This window comes from Notamacropus eugenii, chromosome 3 (genome assembly GCF_028372415.1).
Source record: "Notamacropus eugenii isolate mMacEug1 chromosome 3, mMacEug1.pri_v2, whole genome shotgun sequence".
Taxonomy (NCBI): Eukaryota; Metazoa; Chordata; class Mammalia; order Diprotodontia; family Macropodidae; genus Notamacropus; species Notamacropus eugenii.
Genome location: NC_092874.1, coordinates 351,029,360 through 351,041,704, shown reverse-complemented (window position 1 = coordinate 351,041,704; position 12,345 = coordinate 351,029,360). Strand labels below are relative to the sequence as shown.

At 36.0% G+C, this 12,345-nt stretch overlaps 1 protein-coding gene across 8 annotated transcripts in view; it reads right to left on the bottom strand.

Annotated features, from left to right (window-relative positions):
- Window positions 1–12,345, bottom strand: part of TMEM232 (transmembrane protein 232) — a 324,122-nt gene that overhangs the window by 225,840 nt on the left and 85,937 nt on the right. For all 8 annotated transcript variants that reach the window (XM_072597246.1, XM_072597243.1, XM_072597242.1 and 5 more), the window contains 2 exons: window positions 9,321–9,478; window positions 7,822–7,945 (listed from right to left, as the gene is read on the bottom strand). In XM_072597246.1, the coding sequence (XP_072453347.1) occupies window positions 7,822–7,945; window positions 9,321–9,478 (282 nt within the window). The remainder of the gene's footprint in view (window positions 1–7,821; window positions 7,946–9,320; window positions 9,479–12,345) is intronic.

Genomic DNA, 12,345 nt, shown 5'->3' with positions numbered 1-12,345 from the left:
TCAAATTCTTGTGGAAGTGAATATTAAGAACTGAAAAATAAATTATTAAGAATAAAATGGAAAAAATATAGTTGCTAGCTGCATGTTGGGCTTTGGTAGAGACTGAACAACTGACTCTGGGCTTTGATGTAATATTAAGACTTGGAATCCCAATTATGACCTAGGTAATGAGTACCCCAGCTTCTCACAGAATTAGACATCCACAAGAGGCTAGCATAATTAAATGGAAGTGGTATATTCAAAATAGATCTTACATAGACAAAAGTGGAGTTTCTGCTTTACATGAATGTAAGCAAACATAGATACTGAGGGAAATGATATACCCCCTGAACCAAAGCAACAGGTGTCACAGTCCTTGGTAAAATGGAATGAGGGATATGATGGATTAACTGAAGAATAAAAGAGACATGCATGGTTTACTGATGGGGCAACAAAATATTTGGTCCATAAAAGACAATGGAAAGTGAAAACCTGTAACTCATGTACCAGCAGACTTTGGAAAGTACTAGCATAGGTGGAAGTGGTCAATATACTGAACTTATGGTAGTACATCAAAATAGAACAAGGAGGACAGTGTCATATATTCACTGAATTCTGGACAGTAGATAATGGGTTAGCTACATAGATGCCCACGTGGAAAACCAAAAATTGAGAAATTCATGACCAAAAGTCCAGGGCAAAGAATTATGGAAAGTTATATGGGACATGTCTTTGGTTCCTAATTTGTCAGTTTTTCATGTAGATGCTCACGTGGCCTCATCATACCAGAATGTGAGTACAATGTACATGCTTATTGACTAGCAAAGGCTGTTACTCAACATATTGTTCCTACTCTGGCATCAAGTGATGATCTGGTACTAGCAAAATGAGTCCATCAAATGACCAACCATTTAGGGTTCCAGGCCACATAACACATCGATTGGAAAAGAAATGAACTGTTCCACAGGTGGCAACTGGAGAGATAGCAAGGGAGAAAGTACCAGCCCAAATCTGGCAAATATTTTATAATGGACCCCTACCCCAAGAAAAAGGATCAAATTTTATATGTACTTGTGTTCACAGTCATTCAGGTGTACTAATGGTTTATTCCTATAAGAATGTAACCCAGAAAGAGACCTGTAAAACTCTAAAGATCTTAAGTCTACATTATGGAACCCCAATGGAGATTCAAAGTGACAATGGGTCACATTTCAAATGTAATGAAATGAGGAGATATTGTGTATTCAACAATATAGAATGGATATATCATAGTCCATATTATCTACAAATGTTTGGGTTAATTGAAAGAATGAATGGATTATTGAAAGAATGGTTAAGGAAGGTAAATTCTAATAATTCTTATCAACATTGGAAAGATTATTTGTTCACTGCTTAATGTAATTTGAAAAACAGACCATTGGTAGGAAGTACACCTGTAGTGAAAATGATGACCCCAAATATGCAGATTAGAAAAAAACTAACACATAAAATACCAAATATTGAATATTGGACTATAAGGCCAGATGTCCCAGCACCATATCTGAGGAAACCTGATTCAGCAGGATATGATTTACATTGCTTAGAGGACTTTAGATTAGATCAAAGAGAAATAAGAAAAATACCTACGGAATATGCATGAGATTCCCCAAAATCATTTTGGACAGATATTACCTAAACCTAGATTAGCAGTTCAAGGAATACATGTATTTGCTAGAGTGAAAGATTCTAATTATCAAGGAGAAATTATTGTTACATTGTTATATATTGTTACATTGTTATATGTCATTCTCCAAAATTTAGGCAAAGAACCCATACAGTTTTGTAAAAATAATAGAATAGTTCAAGTTATTATTAGTCCTTGTGAAACAATATTCCCTTGTGAAAACTGACCCTTTTTCCAAAATAACTAGCAGAGGAATTGAAAGATTGGGTTGTAAGGAGTGAATAAAATTGGGAGCTAAAGTATGGATAAAATGGAAGCCAGATAATGTTCCAAAGGCTGTGGAAATTATAGTACATGGGAAAGATAATACTATAACTGTTATTCATTCAGGAGATGATGATTATCAAATTGTAGCCTTAACTCATATATTCTACCATTAATGAAGCTATGATGGTAGGTTCATGGACTTCAGAAGCACAGCTGATCTACCCTGTTTCTGTTTATAGTGAGACAAGAGTCTCCCTATTCTTTTTGGCTTTTTGTCTGTTAAACTTGTTTGCTGGGTTTATTTTCTGCAGGCTTAGTACTATCCTCCTGCAGATGCCTGATCACCCTTAGCTGGATGTCACCCCTGTCCACATATGTGATATGTCACCCCTGAACCTGGTCTCAAACAAGCTCTGGATGTCAGCTAAAAACCTGACCTCTTGAATGAGACCTCTTAGGGCTGAGACAGCTCTATGTCCAATTTCAGCAGGAAATAGCTATGGAATAAGAGACCTTTGCACCTTACTCCAAAATTTTGGGTCCCATTTGATCAACAGGGAATGATGGAGTGCTTGTGCTCAAGTTCCACCCTAAGATATTTTCTGGGCCTATTTTGTGTTACACTGTTGTACAGGTCTGCTGACAGCAGTTGCCCAATTGACCTATGTAAAGAATAAGAAAAAAATTTCCCAGTTTTCTGCTTCCCTCCTAATCTTGGCTGCATTGCATTAGTGCAACTAATATCTGTGATAAAGGCCTAATTTCTAAAATATATAGAGAAATGAGTGAAATTTATAAGAATATATGTCATTCTCCAGTTGATAAATGGTCAAAGGATATGAACAGGCAATTTTCAGAGGAAGAAATTAAAGCTATCTATAATCATATGAAAAAATGCTCTAAATCATTATTTATTAGAGAAATGCAAATCAAAACAACTCTGAGGTACCACATCACACCTATCAGATTGGCTAATATAACAAAACAGGAAGATGATAAATGTTGGAGAAGATGTGGGAAGAGTTAGAACACTAATTCATTGTTGGTGGAGCTGTGAGCTGATCCAACCATTCTGGAGAGCAATTTGGAACTATGCCCAAAGGGCTACAAAAATGTGCATACCCTTTGACCCAGCAATACCACTTCTAGGACTGTATTCCCAAGAGATCATAAAAATGGGAAAGGGCCCCACATGTATAAAAATATTTATGACAGCTCTCTTTGTGGTGGCCAAAAACTGGAAATGAAGGGGATGCCCATCAGTTGTGGAATGACTGAATAAATTGTGGTATATGCATGTAATGGAATACTATTTTGCTATAAGAAATGATGAACAGGAAGATTTCAGAGAGTCCTGGAAGGACTTAGATGAACTGATGCTGAGTGAAATGAGCAGAACCAGGAGAACTTTGTACACAGTAACAACCACAGTATATGAGAAATTTTTCTGGTAGACTTAGCCCTTCACAGCAATGCAAAGACCTAAAACATTCCCAAAGGACTCGAGGCAAAATGAAATCTACATTCAGAAAAAGAACTATGAAACTGGAATGCAGAATGAAGCAGAATATTTTCTGTTGTGTTATGTTTTGTCTTGGTTTGGTTTTTCTCATGGTTTCCCTCATTCATTTTAATTTCTCTATGCAACATGACTAATGTGAAAATGTGCTTGATAAGAATGTGTATATAGAAACCATATAAGATTGCATGCCATCTCAGGGAGGGAGAAAAGAAGGGGAAGAAAATCTAAGACTTCTGGAAGTGATTGTATAAAACTGAAATAAATAAATTAATTAAAACAAAAGAATGAAAAAAAATCTTGGTCCAAATGTATTGTTAATGTATTTTTGCTTAATTTGAAGATCTTTTCCATTCATTAATAGGTCCTTGTGACCTGCTTAAATCATATGGAAGTCTAAGTCACATGAGGTGATGTAATGATAATTTAAATGGGGAGATCTTTCATATTCATTAACAAGCCCATGTGAACTGCCTGGATCACAAGGAGTCTGTGGTGGGAGGAGTTGACTGAATGCATGGAACAAAGAGGTAGAGCTAGAGCAGAGCTGAGAGGAAGTTAGTCATGAGAGCAGTCAGAACTAGGAAGGATGAGGGCAAGCCCAGAGTTGGCTATGATTGTGAGAAGGGCATTTTGTTTAAGGGGAGCCTCTTTGTGATTTTGTTTGGGGGAGCTGGCTTGTGGTAAGCCTAGTAGAGGGAAGTCTTGGGGCTGGTACTGTTCTCTGCATTGTCATTGTGTATAGATTCTTGTTATTATGATGGATTTAGCTTTCTGGTGTCAGAATAAGTGTTTTGGTTCTGTCTTCCATGTGGAGAGTCTGTTGTGTTTTGTGATTCAGAATTGCATGGGGATATTCATGGCCCCCATGGGCACTGTGAATATCTTATTGGCACTACAGGTAGGAAGATCTTGCTGAATGGGTGGAACAGGAAGGGTGGAGCAGAGCTGGGAGGAAGTTGGTTAGAGTAGAAGGACAGGACACATTGAAGCAGGCAACTAGGATTGTGAGTGTTTGTGGGAAGACCCCAGCAGTGGTGGGGTGGGGGTGGCAGGAGGCTTGGGAATGGAGGTGTCCCTTGCAATGATAATGTGTATTATCAACTTCTTTGTTGCTATGATGGATTTGGTTTTCTGTTGTTGGGATTTAGCTTTGTGGTGCTGGGATTCTGATTTCTGGTGTCTGAATAAATACATTTCTTCTTCCTCCTATATGGAGAGTCTGTTATAATTTGCAATTCAGAACTATACTGTCATACTCATAGTCACATAGTCACCATTGGTGCTATGAATATTGCCTTGCTGACATAGCTGGCTCTTCTACTTTCTTGGATTTAATTGTTAGGCTAAAATTAGCACAAGCAGCAGAGAATTGATCCATATTTTATTTCCTCTTGGCCTCAGAGGCTACACTGAGTGCACAATCATCTGTGAACAAAAGATCATACACCAACTCTCCTTCCACTTTAATAGTAACTTGTAACCTTTTCAAGTTAAATAATTTACCCTCAGTGTAGTAGCTGAGTTTAATGCCATTTTTAATCCTCACCAAAGGTGTCTAACATTATTCCTGAAAACATCATGCTAAATAACATGGGAGCAAGCACACAGCTCTGCTTCACGCTGCTGGTGATGGGGAAAATGTGAAAGCATCATCTTTCATTCAGAACCTGTGCAAGCATGCCATCATGAAACTAACATACAATACTGATGAACTTCTGCATGAAACCAAATTTTGCCATAATTTTTCACAAGTCCTCACAATTGACAGTAATAAAGGTCTTGGTTAGACCTATCAACATTGTGTAGAAACCTCAGTTCTATTCTTGGCATCTGTCTTCGAGGTGCTGGGCAACAAACACCATATCAACCATTTCCTGGCTCTTTCTGAAACCAAGCTGGCTCTCAGGAAGATGATTGTCTTCCAGGTGAAGGATCAGACTATTAAGGGGGACTGTGGAAAGAATCTTGCCAGCAATGACAAAGAGAGAGATATACTCTGCCCCACTATGATTGTCACAGGAAAATCAATTTCCTTTAGTAATGGACAATGGAGGGCATTCTTTAACTCCTGAGGGATAACTTATTCTTGTCATATAACCCAGAAATTTTCAGTCAGCTTTTTATATAGGCAGTGGACCCCTGCCTCGCAAATCTGAGATGGAATACAATCAGCATTGGGTGTTTTGTTGCCATCGGAGAGAACCCAAAAGGCATTCAAAAGCAAGTCTTCAGTTGGAAGTTTGACTAGAGAGAATATGACCTCAACCTTAGGTATACAGATAATGGCTTCAGCATTGATTGATTGAGAACATTGTAGAAGTGTTCAGTTCAACTCTCTAGGAACATGTCCTTATCACTGAATAATGTGACTCCATTAGCACTGAGTAACTGAGAAGCACCATAGGTTTTTGTCCCATAAATAGCCTTCAAGGCATCACTTTGGATTGTTAATATCAGTGTAAAACTGATTTCACCTGCCTTCTTACTGAGCCAAGTATCTTGCATCTCAGAGCTTCATTTGTATTTTGTTTTCTGATGGAATTAAATATTGCCTTCTCAGAGACAGATTAACAATGCTGCTGGTAAACCCTGTTGTGTTCTTGTTTTTTATTTAGCAGCTTCTGAATTTCCTTACTATTTTTTGTCAAACTAATCGTGATTATTGCAAGTGTTCTGGTCTACATAAGTAAATGCAGTATTGTACACCAAATCTATGAAAGCCACCCTCTCCTTTTCTTCTACACTGTTGCCAACCATATGTTGGTTCATCTTTCCCTCCAATTTAGCAATGGATTGTTCCCACTTGGAGAAGCACTCTAATCTGTTGGTATTAAGTATTCTAGTAGTTGTCTTACTTTGGAGTTGCTGCTTTTATTGAATGTGAATATTTAGCTTGGAGAGGATGAGTCTCTGATCAGTCCAGCACTCTGCACCACATAATGTCTTCATCACTCTCACATCCTGTCTCTTCAACTTCTAATGACATAATCTATTAAATGAAAATGTTTGCTGTAAGGGTCCATCCATGACTTTTTATTTCTTTAGGTAAATGGGAGACAGTGCTAGTGATGAGAAGGTCTTGAGATGCACGGCTCTTCAATAGTAAGCAATCATTACTGTTGCTGTTTCCAAGAACTCGCTGCCATGTTTGTTAGTCTGTATATACTCTTGCATTAAAGTCATTCAGAATTATAAGCTTGTCCTCTTTCATCGCATCAATGATAAGGGTTGCCAGATCTTTATAAGATTTTTCTTTGACTTCATCAGGGTTCATTATGGTGGGAGCATGGAGTTTTCCTGCAAGTGGCAATCACATTGTCATGAACTTGCCTTTTATTCCTTTTCATAGGCATATAAGTTGGTTGGCTAGTTTGGTTTTGATTTCAAAATCTAAGCCAGCTTCACAGTAACCACTATAGTTTTTCCTGCTCTGAATTTGGTAGTCTAGCCTTCCTTCACCAGCCTTATTTCACTCAGGGCTGCTATTTGAATGCAGTTACTGCTGAGTTTTCTTTATAACAACAACTGTTTGTCTTTTTGACCTGCTGAAATTAGTGTTGTCTGTAAGAGTGTGCACATTCCATGCACAATGACGAGTGGAATCATCTTTGCAAAAATTTTTATGTATTTTGTTGTGTGTTTTGACCACAGAATTTTTTCAGAAAAACCTGGAAAGACCTAAATGAATTTATGCAGAGTGAAGTGAGTAGAATTCAAATCCATTCTATTACTTTTTATTTTGTAAATCCCCCAAAAGTCTTTTACATTTAAAAATAAAGTTAATTTTGTTTTCAAATGTGAAAAATCATTTTTAGCTCAGGGCCTAGAAGAGTAATATTTGGCCCTGAGGCTATAATTTACCAACCCTCAATCTTAGGGCAAAATCTGGAGAGTTTCTTCCAAAGGACTCACAGCAGCTGTGAGTTACTCCTTTGTCATTTGTACTAAGTTTGAGCCCACTTACCCCTGTATTTATGGGAAAGTGTGACCCAGGATGAGAGTGAGAGTGGGTAATGTGATTCAGCAATTGCATCCCTGTGGCTAATATTTGCTTCTTAAAGCTAATTATATATGGCTAAATAACAGAAACCGACTAATATTCATGGGGGTACACTTATAGGAACTATAGTCCTAGAAAAGTCCCCTTAATCACTCAGAGTCCCCTATAACTCTGAGGAGGCAGTACCACAGTAGGTTTAGAGAGGAAATAAAAATGTTTTAAATGTTTAGTCTTCAAAGAAAAAAGTGTCTGCTTATTCTATATTCCAATTCAAAATGCTGAAACCAAGAAAACATTCAATTTTAAATAAATAAGAAACTCTCCTGCTGTCCAATTTAGTATTTACTTTCATCAAACACAATTTCCTTTAACATTTAAGTTAGCTGTTACCTGCTTCTGAGGAGACATACATGTTGAAATAAAGTATTTTCCAAGATTCATTAAAACCTTCAAGCAGGACAAGTTTAATTTTGCTGCATCTCCAAGTACAAATAAACCAAGGATTGATTCCAGCCTAAATAATTCAAGAGCAAAATCACAAAATTCTATGAAAAATAAAATGTCAGTCCTTTAAAAAATAAAAACAATCAGCTAAAGGTGACTAGTAGTTCCTGTTTGCCCAGTGTCTGTGGAATCAATGTATGTTTGAATTTGCTGACATCAGATTAAGATCTACTTGAAAGTAGAAAATTTTTATAGAGATTTTATGAAGTACAGTGTATGAATTTACAAAAGCTCTATAAAATGAAAACTTGATCACATATTATTGTATCCATAATGAAGAATGATCACAGAATTTAGAGTTAAAAAATATTTGAACAATTATGTAATCTAACCTCTTCATTTTACTAGTAAAGAAACCATCTGAAGAATGACAGAGCCAGCTACTTACTAGCTGGCTAATCCTAGGCAAGTTACTTAGCTTTGTTTGTCTCAGTTTCCTCATCTGGAGAAGAAAATGACAAACCACTCCAGAATCTTTGCTAAGAAAATCTCAAGTGGGGTCATAAAGAGTTGGAAATTCTCCAGATTTTCAGAGATGGTTTAGAAAATGGGATGTTGGTTGTGTTATCTAGTTCTGAGCAAATTGCAACTTGAATTTATTAGTTCTAAGTGACTTCAAAATTTGGTCTCATAGGTATGGGATGTATCCCCTTAAAATCAACTGACAACAGGGAAAAACTGCCTTAACAACACATATTACTGCTGTTCATCCTGGCAACAAATAAATAGTGTGATTTCCTTTAGGGAAGAGAATCACTTTGGGATTTTTTTGGTCATTTATACACAAAGATTGTTCTGTGAGTGATCATCTATGGCCATTTTTCTTTCAATTGCTCCATTTTCATTTTTCCTCCTTGGTTGACCTCAGGTGGTCTTCTGTGTTTGATTTAAAGCTTTCTTTTCTTATCGAGTATGCAAATTAACATGAGTTTTCAAAACCATATTCCAGAAAGGAAATAAGGTTCATCATTCAAGATTCTTTTTCTTTTGTTATGCTTCACAGAACCTTTTAAGAAATATATTTCTGTGAAGAATGACATATCATATTTCATGGCCCATGCTTACTACATGTAAAATTAAGAAAGTTTTAAATGTTGGAATTGAGATCTTATCAAAAACAAATTTTAGTTAAGACAAATTGCAATGCATGTCATGCAGTTCTTAAGAAAAAAGCTAAAAACAACTTATGGAGAAAATGAATTTAAGAAAAGCACATAATAAGTCTCGGGTTTTCACATTGTGATTATAAATTATCTTTGTTGCCAGCTAAGGTGTGATTAACATTAAAATAAAAAGGTGTTTTTGTTTTATTTATTTATTTTTTTTACTATTTAAGCACAAAAGTTCCTCCACATGTTCCATCAGGTTTAAAAGGGGACTCTTACCAGAATTTTTTCTGAATCTGTCCTTTATGCACAAGGAGATGTTCAAGTACTTCATTTAACTGAGACCTGTGGTTGTGTACACAAGACCAAACAACAATGCAATGCCAAAGAAGGTGACTCACTTCCTGTCTTTTTGAATAAGTCTTAGATTTGTCTTTCTGTGATTTAAAGAGACATGAAAAAAAGTGTTCAAGAATTCTTCAAATTAAAATCTACTTCTATTCAATTTTCACTGTCAAGTAATTTATGCTCTATCAATATTATCTTAAGTACATATTATAGATAAACTTGCTACATACACTTAGCCAAATGCAAGTGCTCATGTCCTCAAAAGGACCCATAGGATGTAGCAAACAGCTAGCTGTGCTTTGAGGGACTCAGTAGTGCTCCGAGCTTAATGGTATGCAAATTGAGGAAGGAAAGGGAACTCCTAGGACACAACACCTACAGCTGTTCTGATAGATTTACATTTCTATTTTATATACAAAAAGACTCTTTAGATGTGCTGGTTTCTATCTTATACTGTATTCAAACCATTCTTTAATCCAGCAAAGAAAAAATGCATTACTACTATTTCTTTGAGATCTGTATACTTCTTGGATGTATCTGGTTATTTAGATGCTGTTTACCTCATTACAATGTGAATTCCTTGAGGGCAAGGTCTCTTTTTACTTTTCTTTTATCCCAGCGTTTAGCCCAGGGATTGCCACACAGTAAATAATTAGTAAAAGTTTTTGATTGGTTGACTGTAGCATTTTCTGGTCTTATTATTTAACAATGGGGGAAGGGAAAAATCATTTACATAATACCTACTATGTGCCAGGCACTGTGCTAAGTAGTTTTTGCAAATATTATCAAATTTGATCCTCACAACAACCCTAAGGAGTAGATGCTTTTATTATCCCCACTTTACAGTTAAAGAAAAAAGATAAAAGGTTTAACTGGCTTGCTGAGGGTCCCATAGCTAATAAATATCTGAGGTGAAATTGATTTCAGATCTTCCTGACTCTAGGCTCAGTGTTCTATCCACTGAGCCACCAGCTGCCTTTAATAACAATCACCACTGAACTTCTGTGAAGAATTAAGTGTTCTGAGAATTGCATTCATTTTTTAAAAATTATTTTTAGAACTGATCATCAAAAAAATTGCCAAGAACTCATATATTCTGCTTCAATTTCTCAAAAGTATCACTTCAAGAGTTTTAAGTAGCAGTAAGGAATAATTGCATGAAAGAAGTAATGGCTAACAAATACAATTTTAAAAACTAGAGTACTATTTCATAAATGTTAATTAAAGAGATTCAAAAAAGTTTCTAGTAATAAATCATATCAAAATATCCAAATGCAGATTTACTATATCCAGATTTACTCTGTTATAATTGTTAATTTAGTAGAAAACTGAAGAAAGAAAATGAATCACTACCTTAAAATTTTTTCACTTAATAGGATAATATGTCATTTGACTATTTTCTGTTCATAAAGATAGGGTCTGAATGACTGGCTACGGTAAATGCAAGAACAGAGAAGAGGAGAGGAAGGAAAAGGAGAGAAGAGAGGAGAGGGGATCCCATAGTATTTATTATTTAACTAATAAAAGAAAAACAAAAATATTAACTCCAGAGAACAATACTCTTCCTTAAACATTCTCCTTTCAATAAGGTTCCTCTCATAAAATTCACACAAAATCCCCTGAAAAATGACATTTTCAAATGACCTCATTAATAGTATAAAGCAAAGAAGGCACAAAATAGAGGCATGAGATCAGCAAAAGGGTTTGACACTATCATGGAGGATATATAGCACTAAGCCAAAATTAATGAGGGACTCTTATAGTGAGGTCATCCAGACACTACCATTTGCTGATGACATTGTACTGACTGAAACAAGACCCAAAATATAGCAGGGCTTCTTAAAGAAGACATATAATTGTTCAAAAGAGTTTAAGCAATCTATTCATACAGAAAAAAACTAAGTCGATGAGAAATTTCTATTGTTCAGACTAGGATAGGATCAAAGGAGCATGGATTTAAAGCAGAAAGAGACCTCAGAAGTCATCTAGTTCAACTCCCTTATTTTTACACATAAGGAAACTGAGGCCAAAAACTTGCTCAGTGTCACCCAAACAATAAGCAGCAGAGCTAAAATTTGAACCTAGGTTATCTCATTTACAATCTAGCACTTATAAGATGCAATTGAGTGGATAACCTATAAAGCTTATCCACTAGTATTTCTACTATTTTGGAAAGACAATGTAAATGAGTAATAAATGGAAGCTCAGACCTGACCCCAATTGAATGTAAGCTCCTTGAAGGTAGGGTCCATTTTATTTTGGGAGTGTGTACCCAATGCCTTGAACAGCAACAAAAAGTACTTAATTAATGTTGATTGTTTTTTGCAATTCTTAAAGCAGTTTTATGCATAAAAATAATTGCCATAAGAGAGAACAACAACAAAAGCCTAGAAAAACCATCTAAACTGAATGTGTTAAGTCAGTGAAAACTTCTCAGGGACCTAAGTATAAAGTAAAGCAGACATAAGACCTGAGTTTCAATTTATCAAAAATCATATGATATGGGGAAACTTGAAGTTGTGAAACTGTCTGTTGCCCCTCTCCCCAGTTTCGCTGACTCCCATTTCCTTATTTCTGAAATAAAGCTGAGGCTTTTGACCAAAAGGGTAAGGGGGAGATGGGTGTTTGTGGTTTTTAGCTTTGTAACTTGGCATCTGCTTCTGTAAGGTGCCTCCCTGCTCCAAGAAACTGGTGAAGGGACTGTCTGCTTCTTGCAAGAACCAAATAAAGGACTTCGTGTTTGTGCTTTGAGATGCCTCTGAGTAGTCAGTTTGAGTAGGGGTCTCTTCATCCCACACATAAACTAATAAACATTTCAATATTTTTGCCAAGTAGAGAGATATTAGAAGGCAAGGGTCCTGTGAAACATTTAAGAGAAAGATGATATAAGATTAGGAGCAATATTATCTCAGAAAATAGTGAAAAGCAGTATAAAGGGAATAAACAGCTTCGTAAA